This window comes from Bufo gargarizans, chromosome 2 (genome assembly GCF_014858855.1).
Source record: "Bufo gargarizans isolate SCDJY-AF-19 chromosome 2, ASM1485885v1, whole genome shotgun sequence".
In the NCBI taxonomy this organism is placed as follows: domain Eukaryota; kingdom Metazoa; phylum Chordata; class Amphibia; order Anura; family Bufonidae; genus Bufo; species Bufo gargarizans.
Window position 1 is genome coordinate 290,188,572 of NC_058081.1, and position 19,734 is coordinate 290,208,305.

A 19,734-nucleotide genomic window follows, 5' to 3' on the forward strand; every position below is an offset into this window, starting at 1 on the left:
AGTTTATGTGAAAATCGACTTTTATGGTTATGCAAATTAGCCCTGAAGGTGCCCAGAGGGGCGTTTTGTTCCCCTTAGTGAGCCCAGTACCGCCCCTCTTACAGTGCCCAGCCCGCCTTCCTTGCGACTGTCTAACCACCCCCAGCCTCCCACAGCCTCTCATCCCTCTCCTCCCCCTCCCTCATGGCCGAACGAACTCTGAATGAGGGAAGAGCGAGCATCGGACGTCACTGGGCTCGGCGCATGCCCAGTGACGAGGATGAAGCTCCTGCCCTCAGTCTCCTGCAGATCGCACTGGCGCAGCCCTCAGTGGGTACTGCGCCTGTGCGAGAGTTCGTTCGGCCGTGAGGGAGGGGGAGGAGAGGGATGAGAGGCTGTGGGAGGCTGGGGGCGGTTAGACAGTCGCAAGGAAGGCGGGCTGGGCACTGTAAGAGGGGCGGTACTGGGCTCACTAAGGGGAACAAAACGCCCCTCTGGGCACCTTCAGGGCTAATTTGCATAACCATAAAAGTCGATTTTCACATAAACTACTGGACGGATTACAAGATAGAAGAGCACAGCCTATTCAAGGTAAGCTGTGCTGCATGACTGCTTTAAAATACGATTTTGGGTTAGGGGAGGTGACAGAATCCCTTTAACATAGCAAGGACAGATCCGTCATGAACACCACTGAAAGTCAATAGGGAACGGATCCGTTTTCTATTGTGTCAGAGAAAACGGATCAGTCCCCGTTGACTTGCATTATGGGTCATGCCGCATCCGTTTTGCTCCGCATCCAACGACGAAAAGAAAACCGCAGCTTGCTGCAGTTTGCTCTCTGGTATGGGAACGCAACCAAATGGAACGTAATGCATTTTGGAGCATTCCGTTTTGTTCAGTTACGTTTTGTCCCCATTGACAATTAATGGGAATAAAACAGAGACGTCAATACCAGAAAAGAGAAACGCTGGTGTGAAAGTAGCCTTAAACGCACAGCATTTATGGACATGCTCATCCCAACAAATAAACATCAAATGAATTAAACACCACACTAGACAATATATGAAATTCCAATTGTCCACTTACGTATCTTCGATTCCAAACAGGAATTTGATAACATTTGGTAATTCATTTTTTACAATGAACAAATAACTCAGCATTGCTGTAAAACAGGGAAACACAAAAGATTAAACACAATCTGGCATTTTACGGCAATTTTATATATCCTAATCTGCTATACTGGGAACTGGTGTGGCAAAGTGTTTTAATTAATGTAGTGCCATGGGGTACCATCAAGAAGTACGCTAGCAATACAGTGGTGCTAGTAACTTCTTTGAGTTTAAAGCTGACCATGCACGTTAGATGTATATTGCCCGAATCAAGGGGCGGATTGGGAACTTAAAGTGGCCCTGGAAAAAAAAACTAAAAGTGGCCCCAAGTTGTAGGGGAGTCTGAACTGATAGATGCCAGGGCAACCCATGTAGGCATGGCCAACACAAGCCACAAGCAGACAGGACAACAGAATTAGGTTGGACCAGCAATGCCACAGTACAGCACAAAATACTTCCCCAGCAAAACCAAATACCACCGTGCAGAATAAAGTACTGCCCTATGACCATCAGGATGGTGATACAGTTGAATTCAGGTGGGACGTGCAGCTTCTGGCCAAGTGAAAATGTACCTGGTGCTCCTAGCATTAATTAACACTGCGAACATCAGATTGTTATGTACATGGCCAGCATCTGTGTGGAGGGCTCAGGTTGCCCCCTGGGCATCGGCCCACCGGGGAATTTCTCTGTAGGGTATATGGCCAATCTGATCCTGGCTCGAATCCAACAATACTGACAGGTTTGGAAGGCCAGCTTGTCTGTATGGGGACCTTGTCTGTACGAGGACCTTATGACTCTCCCTAACATCTGATTTGGGGGAGATATGGACTCAGCTGTTGGATTTCAACATGCTAGATACTTGTGCTCTCAGGAGTTACGTCACCAAAGGCGGCAAGTTTCTTCCCTCTCCCTGTTCAGAACACATGGACTCTTGGTCCAGCATGCATGTGAAGGGTAGGTGGGGGGTCGAGAGAAAGAGCTCTCAGCTGACTTTTGATAAATCAGTCCGTTAATCTACAGGAAATGATTCATGATGGCCTTTTCATAGTTCTGTATCATCACAGCTACAAAATAAAAATGGTAAGTAATACTGTAGAGACATTTTTTCATTAAATAAACTCTTCTAGCAAATGTTCCTGGAACTATTTCTATGAAATGTGTGTAAAAAGAGTTATATATATATTTTAAATTATATATAAATATATTAAAGGGGTAGTCCAGGAAAAGATATTTATGATGTATCCCCAGGATCAGTATCATCAGTAGTGTTGAGCAAAGTTCGAAGCGCATTTCTTTGTAAATAGTGGGTACAATGACAGGGAGTGGCATCTGACTTTAATATTTAAAGGGAGTCTGTCACCTACTCTCAGCATTTTAGATCGCTCAGATCACGTTACAGAATGTTTTCCCCCCATTAAAATAGTACTTCTCTTGTGTCTGTCCCACGTAGAGATCCTGAAAAAAGTACTTTATAAAGGTATGCAAATTAGCAGCTGCAAGTGCCCAGGCCCCTCAGCTATGTGCCCAGATAACCGCTCCCCTTGCAGTCCTCTGGCCCGCCTTCCTCTCCTACTTCATCCTCCTCATCTGACTTGGAGTTTCTCATGAGCATGCCCGGTCGTGACCGTTGCTCGTGCAAGCCAGATGAGGAGTATACAGTAGGAGAAGAGGGCGGGCCAGAGGACTGCAAAGGGAGCGGTTATCTGGGCACATAGCTGAGGGGCCTGGGCACTAGCGGCCTTAACTCCGCCTCTGGGCGCTTGCAGAAGCTAATTTGCCAACTGAGCAGTCTAAAATTAAATCTATAATAAATAAATAAATCATACTTACCTCATGCATTTGATCGCAAAGAGCCCGCTGCCGCCATCTTTATTGAAATTCCAGTGAAAAAACTCCCATGGCCCGTGATGATGTCATCACGTCGGCCGGTGTGGAGACGTCATATACGTCACCAAGCAGAGAATTTCAATCAAGATGGAAGCGGGCTCTTTGCCCTCAAATGGATGGTATGATTTTTTTTTTCAGGGAAAATCTATTCGTTACCACGAAGCACGAGAAAATTCGGCTTTGTTGTGGATTAAATTTTCCCTGCAATTCGGATTTGATTTGAACATTAGTCATCAGCATCAGATCTGCGGAGGTGCGACACCCAGGACCCTACCGATCAGCTGTTAGAAGAGGCCTTAAGCGCTGCAGCCTCTTCCTAGGCCAGTGACATCACTGTACATCCGTCACATGGCCTAGTTGCAGCTCAGCCCTATTTAAGTTAATGTATCTGAGCTGCAATACCAAGCACTGCCACTATACAGTCTATTGCGCTATCCTTGGAAAGCTGCAGGGAGCCTACATTGCTCCAGTGAGCGCAGCGGCGTCCTGAAACAGCTGATTGGCGGGGGTGCCTGGACTTGGACCTCTGCTGATATGTTAATGATGACCTATCCTAAAGATAAGTCATAATTATCTTATGCAAAATAACCCCCTTTAAGACACTTACCTCCTGTGTTCTGAAGTGTAGTTGATCCAAAGACCAAGAATTTTCCCGGGGTGCCAAATACTTGCTCTCCCAGCTTCTCATACACCATACAGCCTGGTTACATGAATGAATGCTGTTTAGTACTAGTAGACACCATTAGAGCAGGCCACAAAAAACACGCTTAAACGTCTCTTTCTTTAGTGTTGGATTTTGTGCAATTTTAGCTTTTACAATTTGGTTGATAATGTTAGATGTGGTTATGAAAGGAAACGAGTTAGTTTAGGGCAGTAACTACAGGTCTAAGAGCTCCTTCGCATCAGGACTGTTTATTTCCGGATTTGGCACATAACTGACAGGAATGGAGCCTAACAGATCCCTTTGACTATAATGGATCTGTTAGGTTTCCGATCAGGAGAATGTTTTAGTTTTTTTTTAGCGCAGAAAAAAATGACTTTTCCCTCCACTATTGTTGACAAACTCTATGACGGAGGCCCCAGATGGAGCCTACAATGCCGATGTGAATGTAACCTAACATATTTGAATATTTTGCCATCCATACAAATTATTATAAGTTATTTATGATTTAAATGCTGTTTTTATTTTATCAATGCAATTAGCATGTTACTTTAACTGCAAACACACTACAAAAAAATCTAAGAATAAATCACCTGTCTCCTGGGAACATTTCAGTAGGAGATTTATAGAGTAGATAGACAACAGAGTCACTGAAATTAGGAGTAGCCTAGAAAGCAGAAGGAAAAAAAATAAAAAGATTTAGAGATGAGTGAATCGATTGTAAACAAATCTGTTTTGTGCATTTTATTTATTTTTTTACAGCTTTTTTATAATGGACATGCCAGCCAATCAGAAATGATAAAACTGAACGAGTCAAGATCACAGTGGCTCAACCAACCGAAAATTATGGTCCAGGTGCACACTCCACGACACACCCACCCACCATCGACCGAGTAATTTAGAAATGTATATAAATGGAGGGCACTCTGCTATCTGGTGTTGCACAGATTGATCAAATGCGTATTTATTAACAAATCAAACAATAAAATAAACTAAACATAAAAATTTTAAGTAAAAAATGTAGCAGATTTTAATAATTACAAATATTTCCCATCTATATCATAATTAACTGAACATGTACGTTAGTTCACAGTCTCACAGTGGCAGCTGGTATGCTGCAAGGGTATGAATCTGCATGAAATCTCTGATGGATATACTGTCTACATGGATAGTGGCTGTGATGTCCTAATAGTGGATAGCACATCACTCTCTTCTATTGATCCACATGTTCAGTTAATTATGATATAGATGTGAAATATTTTTAATTATTTTTATCTGCTACATTTTTTACTTTCAATTTTTATGTTTAGTCTATTTTATTCTTTGATAATAAATATTTCTTTATAAATACGCATTTGATCAATCAACACCAGATAGCAGAGTGCCCTCCATTTATTGAAATGATAAAACTCCCTACAAACAGTGTTTGTTTTTTACCATTTTAAGGCAGTTTCCAAGCCTTTCCTATTGCCCCATGCCTTTCCTTATCTATAGGAAAAAACATCTAAAAAACACATTGTGACCCCAAAAATGCGTGTAAGAACACATGGGTTTCATGGCAGTTTTATGAGCCAAGAAGAGGGCAAAAAAAAGTAGTGTGGCAGCACCCTATGCTGTAGTGTAGCTCTGTTGGTTTTGCACCCCAGGTAAAACTGATAAGTTATGACTAGTACAGGGCCTGAGCATATGGTGCCTAGTACAGGACCTGAGCATGTGGTGCCTAGTTCAGGGCCGGAGCATGTGGTGCCTAGTACAGGGCCGGAGCATGTGGTGCCTAGTACAGGGCCGGAGCATGTGATGCCTAGTACAGGGCCGGAGCATGTGGTGCCTAGTACAGGGCCTGAGCATGTGGTGCCTAGTACAGGGCCTGAGCATGTGGTGCCTAGTACAGGGCCTGAGCATGTGGTATCTAGTACAGGGCCTGAGCATGTGGTGTCTAGTACAGGGCCTGAGCATGTGGTGCCTAGTACAGGGCCTGAGCATGTGGTGCCTAGTACAGGGCCTGAGCATGTGGTATCTAGTACAGGGCCTGAGCATGTGGTGCCTAGGACAGGGCCTGAGCATGTGGTGTCTAGTACAGGGCCTGAGCATGTGGTGCCTAGTACAGGGCCGGCGCATGTGGTGCCTACGGTAGTACAGGGCCTGAGCATGTGGTGTCTAGTACATGGTCTGAGCATGTGGTGCCTAGTACAGGTCCTGAGCATGTGGTGCCTGACTCAGGGTTCAAAGAACTCCAAAGACAGACCTGTCTGGTCTGTCCTCCCTGCACTTATTCCAAGCAAGGGATTGCCGTCCAGTTGGCCCCTGTCATTAGGACTTGCAAGGCAAGTAGGCAGGGCCAGGGGTGAGGGTGGAGCGAAGTGGTCACTTTTCTCCCCCTGTGTGTGTGTGTACGCAACCGTTACAAGCTCTCTCCCTAACACAGTTTAGGGATTGTGTCCTTTCTGCTGCAGCTCTCTGCCTGTAACTGTCACTGCTTCTAACAGTAGATATGGCTGGTACCTGGTACCAGTTTAAAGATGTACCTGATCATGTGCATTCACCTCAGGGATATTACTGAGATGGAGAGAAAAATAAGGAAAAAAACAAACAGCAGTTGGGGCTCTACAGACAGATTTCAGTGAATAACTCAGTGGCTATACAAAATTTGTTAGGCTACTTTCACACTAGCGTTCGTCGGTCCGCTCGTGAGCTCCGTTTGAAGCCGTCCAGCCCTGATGCAGTCTGAATGGAGCGGATCCGCTCAGACTGCATCAGTCTGGCGGCGTTCAGCCTCCGCTCCGCTCGCCTCCGCACGGACAGGCGGACAGCTGAACGCTGCTTGCAGCGTTCGGGTGTCCGCCTGGCCGTGCGGAGGCGTGCGGATCCGCCCAGACTTACAATGTAAGTCAATGGGGACGGATCCGTTTGAAGATGCCACAATATGGCTCAATCTTCAGGCGGATCCGTCCCCCATTGACTTTACATTGAAAGTCTGGACGGATCTGTACGAGGCTATTTTCACACTTAGGCTGTTTTATGCTAAAAATAATGCAGACGGATCCGTTCTGAACGGAGCCTCCATCTGCATTATTATGATCGGATCCGTTCAGAACGGATCCGATCGAACGCTAGTGTGAAAGTAGCCTTAATTACATGCAATTACAAAAGTATTCAGATCCAGGTGATGGTTTTAAAAATGTAGAATATGCTTCATAAGACAAATCCTTTAACATAATACTGTATAGAGGAGTGTGTGGTCTTAAAAGGAAACTCTTTAAAGGAAACACAAAACTTGTGAAACTGACAGTTTTTATTTTTAGTTTCATAACTGTTCTGGTAACTCGTGTGGTTTTTGAGTCAATTATGAATAACTACTAGATACCATAGTACAAGGTTTGGGCGGGAAACCAATCTCATGTAATAAGGTTAATGTATCTGACAGCTCTCATGATGCGAGTTTTCCTTGTATTCCACTGAGCTATGTGGGAGCATCTTTTGTTACAACTTTGCATTGTGCTGGTCCTCTGTTATTCCACTGGGAAATGTATGAATACATTGACCACTGAATGTTACCTCTCTCTTGTCATTGAGTTGTGTCCCTACACTCTAAGCACCGACAGACCCGATTGTCAAAAAGAATAGACACATATCTCACTAGAAAAGCAATTGCGAACACCGAGTTGACAATTTAACTATACATTTCCAGGAGGAATAACAGAGGAAGGACACAATGCAGCATTCTATGAAAAGAGGCCCAAGAATGTTTAATACAAGTATTTATTACAACAGACACGTCAGGGGAGTCAACAGATCTTCTTTAAATGTATCTACTTTGTATAGATGTATTTTTTATTTTTTTGTAAACTTTTGCAGATTTTGGTATTTATATCTATTTTAATTTGTGCATAATACATATACTTAGCATTCACCGTTCACGGTACTGGTTTTCTTTTACTGCTAGGTGGTATGATTTTATATCAATTCTGGTATCATAAAGACATTCATAGATTCTTGTACATATCTCAGATTTGAGAAAACTATACTGTCTATATTTGGAGCTTCTCATCTGTTTAGACTCATTCTTTAGCAGCAGGAACCTTTGGTACTACTGGGCATTTACATAGCTCACAAGAAATTCCATATTTAAGCTTTTTGATGAGAGCTAGGAAACAACTCATTTTACTAAATCAATTTCTGGCCACTTGTGATCCTCATTTCTTTCTACATTATATGATAAGCAGCCTTGTGATCACATATACTGTATGGAGAGGTCATTGCCTCCTGCCTTCATCTCATTGATTTGACTATTGCAGCAGCTACACATACAGTAAGTAAACAGGAAATGATATCTCTGGATGAAGAAACCTCAAATAATAGTTAAATAAGCCTAAAAAGGTTAAGACTAGTGTTAATCGAGCATGCTCTGCCGAACACAAATTTTACTCAAGCATCGCGATGCTCAGCATATCCAATAAACGTACGCGGAGGTACTGCAACTCCCTGTAATGCCATAGCCATGTTGGCTACTGCCATTACAGGGATTGGCTGGCCAGAACACGTCATCGGGTGCTGTATAGCACCCGATGACACGTGTTCGGCTCAGTCTTAGTCAGGGAGAGCTGTGCTGAAGAAGGGACAGATAGTATAGGGAGTGAAATAGTAATATTTAAGTAAAAACATTTGTTAGAGACTCAAAAGTCCTTTTAAGGACTATTGTTGTATCTGGCAGCAATATAATTTATAATTATTAGCGCAACCTGCGCTAAATTGCGGGCAATTGTTAGAGACCCAAAAGTCCTTTTAAGGACTATAGTTGTATCTGGCTGCAATATATATTATTAGCACAACCTGCAGGCAATTGTTAGTGCCGCTTCTGATAGTGATACAACCTATGCTACATCTTTTATTTTACATTTGCGCAGCCTAAATATCTGTGACATTCAGTGCATTCAGTCTTACCAAAGTCATATGTGTGAAAATAGTCCAGGATGGGGCGGAAGGATACAGTTATATCCTTGAATGGATTTGCCCATTCTTGAAGTCATGTGATGTGAAGTTGGTTAGAAAGGGGCAGAATATATTTAGCATTCCATATTGATGTCTAGGATTAGACATGCCCATCCTGATATCATGAGGTTTCCTCTGAACAGAAGTGATGTACAGTATATAACTTATGTTCCTATTTTGATATCCTAACCTAATAATAGCTTTGTTAGAATGTGACAAGTTATTTCCACTAACATGTATTGTTAAGCTTGTAATGCGTTATATCAACGCTGAATATATTCATTTGCATGTATCATTGTGTTTATTTACTTATTTATGTTTATAACCTTGAAACCAATAAATCAGCATTTTTTTAATAATACCTGTGTATTATTATATAATGTAAAACTACTCCTTTAGCATTAACATCATCTCACGTCAAAAGAACTTATTATCTGAGGAAATAGTCGGACTCAGATGTGAATTGTATCGATTAGGTTGTCTACAATTTACCAGGTCATGATTTCAAGAAGGAAGGAAGTGGCTGTGCTGCTGATGGTGCATGCAGAGGCTGTGGCCCTGGGCGCGGTGAAACTGTGCCTGCTGCCAAAGCACAAAAAAACACACTCATCCACGATACCTAGCTTCATGTCCCAGTTTGCAGGGCGGCGCAAGACACCACTTTCGAAGTCATACCAGTGCGATCAGGAGGTCGGTTGGATTGCAGCAGATAATGCTTCCAGTCGGTTAAGCACCACCTTGTCTTCCACCAAGTCCAGTCTCAGTAGCCAAGAGTCTGGTCAACAGAATCCTCAACCTGATCCTCCTTCCTCCCACCATGGAGAGTCTTGGCAAACAAGTGATCCCACACTCCGATATTCCGAGGAGCTCTTTTCATTGCCATTCTTTGATTTGGGCCTCTCGACAAGCCTGCTTGAAGAGGGACATGAGGAGATATTGTGCCCTGATTTCCAAACTCTTGAGCATCCACAGTCACAAGAAGATGACGGTGGGGAACGGCAATTAGTGTTTCACGAGGTGGATGATGATGATGACACAGTTGCCAATAAGTCAACTGCAATTAGTGTCTCAATAGGTTCATTATGAGGATGAGACACAGTTGTCAATAACTGAGGTTGTTGTTAGGTCAACAAGTCAGGAGGATAACCAGAGTGAGGAAGTGGAAGAGGAGGTGGTGGACGATGTAGTCACTGACCCAACAGGGGAAGGTGGCAAGCCGAGCGAAGACAGCAGTACAGAGGGGAAGGGATCCACAGCACTGAAACAGGCTGGAAGAGGCAATGGGGTAGCAAAAGGGAGAAGGCGGGCCACACCAAACAGGTCCGCAAACTGTTCCCCGGAGCACCCCCTTGCGGCAATCTCCCTTGCCAAGGGGTAGGTGTTCCGCAGTCTGGCGCTTTTTTTTAGGAAAGTGCGGACAATAAAAGAATTGTCATTTGCAACCTGTGCCGTACCAAAATGAGCAGGGGCGTGAACACTAGCAACCTCACCACCACCAGCATGATCCGCCACATGGCATCAAAGCACCCTAATAGGTGGGCTGAACGCTTGGGTCCACAATCAGTGTCTGCGAGTCACACCACTACCTCCTCTTCCCCTATGTTACGTGCTGGCCAATCCCCTGTACAAGACGCAGGCCCGGATGCCTCCCACCATGCACCTGGACCTTTGCAAGCACCATCAGCTAGCACATCCACTTCTGTGTCCCAGTGCAGTGCACAGATGTCTATACCCCAGGCCTTTGAACGAAAGCGCAAATACCCACCCACCCACCCACAGGCCATAGCACTAAATGCGTACCTTTCCAAATTGCTGGCTCTGGAAATGTTGCCATTTAGGCTTGTGGACACTGAGGCTTTCCACAGCCTGATGGCGGTGGCCGTCCCGCATTACTCTGTCCCCAGCCGCCAATATTTTTCACGGTGTGCTGTCCCAGCCTTATACCAGAATGTGTCCCGTAACATCACCCATGCCCTGACCAATGCAGTTATTGGAAAGGTCCACTTAACGACTGACACATGGACAAGTGCTTTTGGCCAGGGACGCTACATTTCCCTGAAGGCACACGGGGTGAACGTTGTGGAGTCCGGGAGCGAGTCGTACCCTGGGATGGCACAGGTGCTACCGATGCCAAGGATTGCGGGTCCTACTTCCATCAGGGCTTCCGCCACCACCTATGTTAGTGGCTAAAACCCCCCCTTTTCCTCCTCCGCCTCCTCCTCCACTTCCACCTCTGAATTATCATCTTGCAGCACCAGTCAGACATCAGTCAGTAGCTGGAAGCAGTGGGGAAGCGGCAACAGGCCCATCTTAAACTGATCTGCTTAGGTGATAAACAGCACACCGCCGCAGAGCTGTGGCAGACTATAAGGGACCAGACTGAGCTGTGGCTCTCGCGACTCAACCTAGAAACAGGCATGGTTGTGTCTTTTAATGGCCGTAACTTGGTGGCAGCTTTGGAGCTCGGCAAGCTCACACACATACCATGCCTAGCCCACATGTTCAACCTAGCGGTTCAGCGGTTTCTCAAAACCTACCCCAATTTGCCTGAGCTACTGGTGAAGGTGCGCCGCGTGTGTGCCCATTTCCGCAAGTCATTGACAGCTTCTGCCGGTCTGGCAACGTGACGTTCCACATGTTGGCCAGGCTTTGTCAGCAGCAGAGGGCAGTAGTGGAATGCCAGCTGCTAGATGGTCGTCGCCTTTCCAGCCAGCTTCAGCTCTTCACAAGCAACAAGTGGACATTGATGTCTGACCTCTGTAAAGTTTTACGCAACTTTGAGGAATCAACACAGATGGTGAGCGGCGATAACGCTATTATCAGCATAACCATCCCACTTCTGTGTCTACTCAAACGCTCGTTGCTCACAATTAAGGTGGATGCTTTGCATGTGGAAGAGGTGGAAATGGGGGAAGACAGTACACAGGGTGATAGCCAGACCACCCTCTGTTCATCTTCTCAGCGTGAATTGGATGATGATGATGATGAGGAGGAGGAGCAGGAGACGGTTGCCTCCGCTACAGAGCGTAGTACCCATGGAAGTTTTATTCCATCTGTTTAGCGTGGATGGGTAGAAGAGGATGAGGAGATTGAGAGTCATCCTCCTGCTTAGGACAGCGAAGTCTTGTCTGTTGGGACTCTGGCACACATGGCTGACTTTATGTTAGGCTGCTTTTCCCGTAACCCTCACGTTGTATGCATTTTGGCCAACACTAATTAATGTTTGTTCACCCTTCTCGACCCCCGCTACGAAGAGAACTTCTCATTTCTCATTCCTGTGGTGTAGAGGACGAGCAAAATGGTGCAATACCAGAAGTTCCTTGTGGAAAAATTGCTCCAAAAATTTTCAGCTGACAATGCTGGCTGCAGAGTATGTAGTTCCTTGGCCAACCGAGGAGGGGATACAAGGGGAACACACAGCAGTTTCCAACAGAGGCAGGGCAACACTTTCCAAGGACTAGGACAGTTTTATGACACCCCGCCAGCACCCTCAACCTGATGCGTGGCCTAGTGTTACAAGGAGGGAAAATTTTTGAAAGATGGTGAAGGAGAATGTAGCAGACCGTGTCAGAGTCCTCAGTGATCCCTCTGTGCCTTACAACTATTGGGTGCCCAAGCTGGACACGTGGCACAAACTGGCGCTCTATGCCTTGGAGGTGCTGCCCTGCCCCGCTGCGGGGTATTTAATGCTGCTGGTGGCATTATAACAGATAAGCATATCCGCCTGTCAACTGAAAATGCTGACAGGTTGACTCTTATATAAATGGATATGGCCTGGATTGCCCCTCACTTCTCGACTCCACCGGAGGAAAGCGGCTGAACATAAAGGCACTCTAAATGTCGCTTTTATGGTGTATTGAATGCACTGTATTGCCATGCACCCCTTCCACCACTAAAAAGGGTATATGATTCAATCTCCCTTTTCTCGTCGTCCTCCTCCTCCATCATATCAGCATGCTTATTAGGCCGCCCTCGCTCCTAATCTTTTAGAGGGTCAACAGCAGGCCCTCGCCCATAATGTTTTTGAGGGTCACCAGCAGGCCCTCGCCCATAATGTTTTTGAGGGTCACCAGCAGGCCTTCGCCCATAATGTTTTAGAGGGTCACCAGCAGGCCCTTGTTCATAATGTTTTTCAGGGTCACCAGCAGGCCCTCGCCCCTAATGTTTCAGATGGTTAGATCAGCAGCAAGCACTCGCCCCTAATGTTTTAGATGGTCAGCTCAGCAGCAGACCCTCACCCCTAATGTTTTAGATGGTCAGATCAACAGTAGATCCTCACCTCTAATGTTTTAGAGGGTCAGCTCAGCAGCAGGCCCTCGCCCCTAATGTTTTAGATGGTCAGATCAGCAGTAGGCACTTGCCCATAATGTTTTAGAGGGTCAGCTCAGCAGCAGGCATTCACCCCTAATGTTTTAGAGGGTCAGCTCAGCAGCAGACTCTTACCCCTAATGTTTTAGATGGTCACATCAGCCGAAAGCCCTAGCCCCTAATGTTTTAGATTGTCAGATCAGCGGGTCCTTGCTCCAATAGTTTTTGAAGGTCACCAGCAGGCCATTAATCATAATTGTTCAAGGATGTGTAGGATGCCATCCTTTATGTGTAATAAAGGGTGTATTGGAGTGCCAGTTCCTTGTAGTTTTTGGCAGGCCTTTCACTTAGTGCATAGGCTTTATGAGTGTAGGAGTCCCACTACCTGAATAATTGTACCACAATGTGAATGAGGCTCTCCTTTATGTGATATACAGGTTGTATCGGAGTGCCTCTTCCTTGTAATTTTTGGCAGCACTTGTACTTTATATGCAAGTAATTATACAGGAAAAAAGTTTCCTAACAATTTTTCCTCTAAAATCGATTTATGAGCACTGCTTTCTCTTCAAACAGCTGATCGGCGAGGTGCCAGGTGTCGCACCCCTGCCGATCAGATACTGCTGACCTATCCTGAGGATAGGTCATCAGTAGTAAAAAGCAGACAACGCCAATTAAAGGATATGCACATTTTTGCAACCAATGTTTACTGCTCCAATTCATTTAAAAGAAATAATAAAATGACTTTGCAAGTAGTGTTAGTAAAAAAAAGTCCTGCCATTTAGTTAAAACAGCTCTTATTCAGTTTCCATACTTCCAAGCTACAGTCTAATCCTTGTCAACTGCCTATGTGGCCTAGCCTTTATCCTGCCTCTGTGTCTGCTCTTGCAGTCATGCCCCTTTCTATCTGTCCCCAAATTCCTGCTATTAATTAAAACATTAAAATTAATTTTCATATCTGCTAAACGGGAATCAAAATACTAGAATGTATGATATGTGTATTATGTCATAACATCACATTGGTGGGTATCAGGAACATACAAGTCCTGACCTCTGCTAATGTAGTCATGGCATGTTTGCCTGAGATATTTGACATATTTTTTCAGACATGTCTGAACTCGGAACTAAACAACTAGAACTATATTTGTGGTCTGAGATGCAAAAGTGGCAGTACCATAAAAAACAAAATAGCAAATAGCTATTTATAGACACAAGCACATAAATAATGTAGGAAACCTCCCATCCCTGCTTTCTAAGTGATGCTGATTATTAGACTAGAGATGTAATAATTTCAGCACTTAAAGGGGTTGCCCCATCTCAGACAATGGGGGCATATGTCCCCATTTCTGATAGGTGCGGGTCCCACCACTGAGACCCGCACCTATATTGAGAATGGGGCCCTGCAAGTTAAGGAGGGCGCACTGCGCATGCACAGCCGCCCTCCATTCATTTCTATGGGGCCGCCGAAAATTGCGGAGCGCTGGCTCGGCTATTTCCGTCGGCCCCATAGAAATGAATGGGAGCCTGGGCCGCTCATGCGCGGTACACTCCCATTCTCTTCTATGGAAGCAGCACTTGGTGGTGGATGGACCCCGGGAAATCTGGGGTCCTCCAGCCACAGCTCTCCCCGCTCCGTTCTCGTTATAGGTGCGGGACACGTATCTCTCAGACAATGGGGGCATATCCTAGCGATATGCCCCCATTGTCTGAGATGGGAATACCCCTTTAAAGCATACTTCATGTCATCTTCCGTCTATAAACTGACGTTAATCAGTTGCATTATTCAAATATAGAAGTGGGGCAGGACAGCTTTTTAAAGAGAAATAGTCTATCTTGTCTGTGTTTTTTCCTTTGCAGCTCTGTCAGTGGACAAAACGTTACAGTACATGGAGCAGTTTACTGTAAGGGGAAGCATTGTGATGTCAAAGAGGTCTATCCGGGAAATGCACACTAACAGTCCTGGAATGTTAGTACATAGAACACATGAACATGCTTGTTGTTGTGCAATAATGATTCAGGTTCCTGCAGAACTATGAACTGTGAAAAAAGAAGCTTACACATTCATTTATACTTTTTTCTTTATAGTGTCAGTTGGTGATAATTGGTGAAAAAACTCTTGCAGACATAAATGTGAATTCCTAAAATCTAAGGCTATGTTTACACCATGTTTGGTGAAAGTGTTCAGCATATGAGCCAAGTGCTTTCAAACATAGTGAATGGCCCTCAATTCATCTAACAGAGGCCAAAAAAGTGTTTGTTTGGCCTCCATGGGTGTAGTATTCCACATGGAATATAGTGGCCAAAAGGCATATGCAGTACCCAGTAGAAAGGGGGATCTGCAATGCTGTTAAGGTAATGTTCTGCACTTCATGTAATGTGATATAATGTACTGTATGCTCAGAATGTTCCAGCATGAGCTAGGCATAGCCAGAGTTAACAATCTTGGCATATTCCTCTCTGGAGCTTAGGGTGTGGGCTGTAAACCCCCACTCCCTCAGTTCCAGGAGAAGATTCAAGTTGTTCTAGGAGTAGGGAGTGAGTACGGGCCTGGAGGAAGCAGGGGACACACAGTATGTGCTCCTCTTCTCAGACATTTAGCTTCAATTCTTTGAAAACGAACAGATCCCTGTATGCCCTCGTGTGAGATTTTGGAGTATTTTCATAGCTATAGAGTGAGTGTCAGCAAGGTAACCAGCTTAAAGCATTAATGACTTTGATGCTGCAAAGGGAAAAAAAACAAGTTAAGACACCCTATGCACCCCAGATTAAGAGACACAGAGGCTACAACATTTTAGCCAGCAAAATGTTCAGTGTAGAACAATTTAGACCCTGCTGCAGTGGAGGGATAATGAGTTCAGACACCATTCACACTTCAGGTACAATCTTGGCCAGTTGGATTATTGGAACCACACGCCGGCATGCAAATTACGGACATTGTGTCAAATTGCAGTTACTAGCCAGAGATCCCAATACTAGAGACTATAGCAAGACAAAAAGTAATCTGAGGGCTATTATTGTTTGCAATTACTTGCTTAGTGTATGCTTAAACATCTGGAAAAATAATTTGCACTGTGTACAGATAATTGCTGGATGCCCTACAACTGCACGGCACCATGCCTCAGATCCCAAAAACAGAGACTTCTATGCTGAGCCCTGCTGCCTATTTAAGGAGAGCCAGGTGCTGCCAAAACCCGGACCGGCACTTAAACTCCGGTCCGGTATTTGATGTCACCTGGCTGGAAACTAGCCCAGCCGCACATGCTGGGAGGAAAATACCTGCCTTGCCAAACACAACCCCTCACTGTGTCACAGTACATATCTAGTGGAGTCAGAAAGTCTTCAGAACTGTTTTCTTTATTCACATTTTGTCATGTTGCGGCCTTGTGCTAAAATAAAATAAAAAGTTCCCCCCCCCCATCATTCTGCACTTACTACCCAATAATGACAAAGTGAAAACAGAATGTTCAAAATCTTTGCTAATTTATTAAAATATTGACCTAAGTATTAAGACTGTATACCCAGTACTTAGTTGAAGTACCTTTGGCAGCGATTACAGACTCCAGTCTTTTAGGGTATGATACTACAAGATTTGCTTACCTGGCTTTGGGAATTTTCTGCCATTTTTCTCTGCAAACCTTCTCAAATTTTGGAACTGTCAAATATGTCCATTTTGTCACTGGCAGCAGATTCTGTGGGCATTTCCCCTAGTATTACATGCAGGAGTGTAACTACTGCCATAAAAGCCATAGCAGCTGTTAAGAGGCCCGCAGTGGCACAGGGGAGTGGATAGTAATGGATATCTGTCATCCATTATGGCCCAAGTCTTATTCCCTGGCCTGTGCTCTCCCTAACAGACGCAATGCAATGAAATCATCGCACCTGCAGAGCTGAATAGATGAGCGAACGAGGTGAGGATCATCCCCTGGCCCGTGCACTCTCTAAGCCCAGCAGACACAATGGCATCACTGCATTGCACCTGCTGTGGACAGAGAGGTGTGCTCCGTTCATCAGGGGAATGGGGCTAGGAGAGTATGCCTTTTTTATTTTATTTACACCATAGGTGCTTGATAAATGTAAGGGGGGCACTAAGGGGGAGCACTACTGTGTGGGGACACTAAGGGGGCAAGAGTACTGTGAAGAGGGCACTAAAGGGGGAGTACAGGACTAGAGGTCATGCTACTGTGAAGGGGGGTAGTAAGGGGTCACGACTACGGTGTGCATGAAGGGGGAATAACTACTGAGTGGTTGTATAGTGAGTGTGGGCAGTCTTGACTAGCTGTGGGAGGGGGGTTGAAGAGAAGTTATGATGCGGGGGAGGGGGGCTTAAAAAATTTGCCATGGGGCACAGCATTTTCTTAGTTACACCCCTGGTTACAGGATAAATAGTCAAATGAATGGCTTTCCACTCTCATATGGTGGCTCTCATTTTTAGTTCATTATTCTGTCTCTCCAGCTCAGGACACCCCCATCCCTATGATTATATATCTCCTTATATAAATAAATATAGATGCAGCTCACTACACCAGCATGGTTTGTCTCCCCTCTGGATTCAAAGAGGGAAATCTGTCCCAAAGACCGTAATTGCCGAACAGTGTGCTGTCTTCCTGGCGCTAGAGTTCGACACATCGCGGATCGGGTTGACAGATTACTGGGAGGGGCTAGAGAAGATCCAGCAGTCATGGTCCATATCGGAACCAATGACAAAGTTAGGGGTAGGTGGAGAGTCCTTAAAAATGATTTCAGGGATTTAGGTCAAAAGCTGAGGGCAAGGACCTCAAAGGTAGTATTTTCCGAAATACTACCTGTACCACGGGTCACACAAGAGAGGCAGCGGGAGATTAGGGAAATTAACAAGTGGCTCAAGAACTGGTGTAGGAAGGAGGGGTTTGGGTTCCTGGAGAACTGGGCCGACTTCTCTATCGGCTACAGGCTCTATCGTAGGGACGGGCTGCACCTCAATGGGGAAGGGGCAGCTGTGTTGGGGAAGAAGATGGCTAGAAGGTTGGAGGAGTGTTTAAACTAGGGACTGGGGGGGAGGGTAATTATGTTATAGAATGGGAAGATAGTGCAGATAGAGACCGGGGGCAAGGTAGTGAGACTGGGGGAGGAACGGAAGGAGTGACTAGAACAGTTCAGAAGGAAAGGTGTAGAGTAAAAAATATACATAAACCTCTCAAATGTATGTATACTAATGCCAGAAGCCTGACTAATAAAACTGGTGAACTGGAATTAGTGATGTGTGAGGAGGACTATGACATAGTGGGAATAACTGAGACATGGCTGGATGATAGCTATGACTGGGCAGTTAATGTACAGGGTTACAGCCTGTTTAGAAAGGATCGTCAAAACCGGAGAGGGGGAGGGGTCTGCCTTTATGTAAAGTCCTGTCTAAAGCCCACACTCCGGGAAGATATAAGTGAGGGACATGAACATGTGGAGTCACTGTGGGTAGAGATACATGGCGCTAAAAACAATAATAAATTACTAATAGGAGTTCACTATAAACCACCTAATATATCAGAGTCCACAGAAAATCTACTACTAAACAAGATAGATGAGGCGGCAAATCATAATGAGGTGGTTATTATGGGGGACTTCAACTACCCAGATATAGACTGGGAAACTGAAACCAATAGGCCTGACAGAACAACAGACGTGCAGGTTGGGGGACACCTGGGAAATAGTGACCACAAAGTAATAACCTTCCAATTATCATTCAAAAGAGCGTTTCTACAGGGAGGAACAAAAATACCAAACTTCAAAAAAGCTACATTTAGCCAACTAAGAGAGGCCATAGGCCTAACTAAATGGGATAAAGTCCTCACAAATAAAAATACAGCCACAAAATGGGATATCTTTAAAAGCATCCTAAAATCTCATTGTGAGAGGTACATACCGTATGGGAATAAAAGGTTAAGGAACAAAAATAAACCAATGTGGATAAACTGAACTGTAAAGAAAGCAATAAATGACAAAAAGAAACCATATAAAACACTAAAACAGGAAGGTAGCACAGAAGCACCGAAAAACTATAAGGAAAAAAATAGAACATGTAAAAAACAAATAAAAGCGGCCAAACTAGAGACCGAGAGATTAATTGCCAAAGAGAGTAAAACTAACCCTAAAATGTTCTTCAATTATATAAATGTTAAAAAGTATAAATCTGAAGGTGTCGGCCCGTTAAAGAGTAATGAGGGTGGAGTCGCAGAGAGCGACGAGGAGAAAGCAAAGCTGTTAAATATTTTTTTCTCCAATGTATTCACTGAGGAAAATAAACTGTCAGATGACATGCCGAATGTTTAAATAAATTCCCCATTAAAAGTGTCCTGTCTGACCCAGGAAGAAGTGCAACAGCGACTTAAAAAGATTAAAATAGACAAATCGCCAGGACCGGATGGCATACACCCCCGTATCCTAAGGGAATTACCGTAAGTAATGTCATAGCCAGACCCTTATTTCTGATATTTGCAGATTCTATATTGACAGGGAATGTCCCACAGGATTGGCGCATGGCAAATGTGGTGCCAATATTCAAAAAGGGTCCAAAAACAGAGCCTGGAAACTATAGGCCGGTAAGTTTAACATCTGTTATGGGTAAACTGTTTGAAGGTTTTCTGAGAGATGCTATGTTAGAGCATCTTAACGGAAATAAGCAAATAGCGCCATATCAGCATGGCTTCGTGAGGGATCGGTCATGTCAAACAAATTTAATCAGTTTCTATGAGGAGGTAAGTTCTAGACTTGACAGCGGCGAATCAATGGATGTCGTGTATCTGGACTTCTCCAAAGCATTTGACACTGTAC

The 19,734-nt window shown here is 44.6% G+C and overlaps 1 protein-coding gene across 1 annotated transcript in view; it reads right to left on the reverse strand.

Moving 5' to 3' along the window:
* The window catches only part of SLC38A1 (solute carrier family 38 member 1), an 89,633-nt gene that overhangs the window by 47,481 nt on the left and 22,418 nt on the right, over positions 1 to 19,734 (reverse strand). Inside the window, exons 5-7 of the mRNA XM_044277073.1 lie at positions 4,230 to 4,303; positions 3,583 to 3,675; positions 1,066 to 1,141 (exon numbers count right to left, since the gene is read on the reverse strand). Of these exons, the coding sequence (XP_044133008.1) occupies positions 1,066 to 1,141; positions 3,583 to 3,675; positions 4,230 to 4,303 (243 nt within the window). The remainder of the gene's footprint in view (positions 1 to 1,065; positions 1,142 to 3,582; positions 3,676 to 4,229; positions 4,304 to 19,734) is intronic.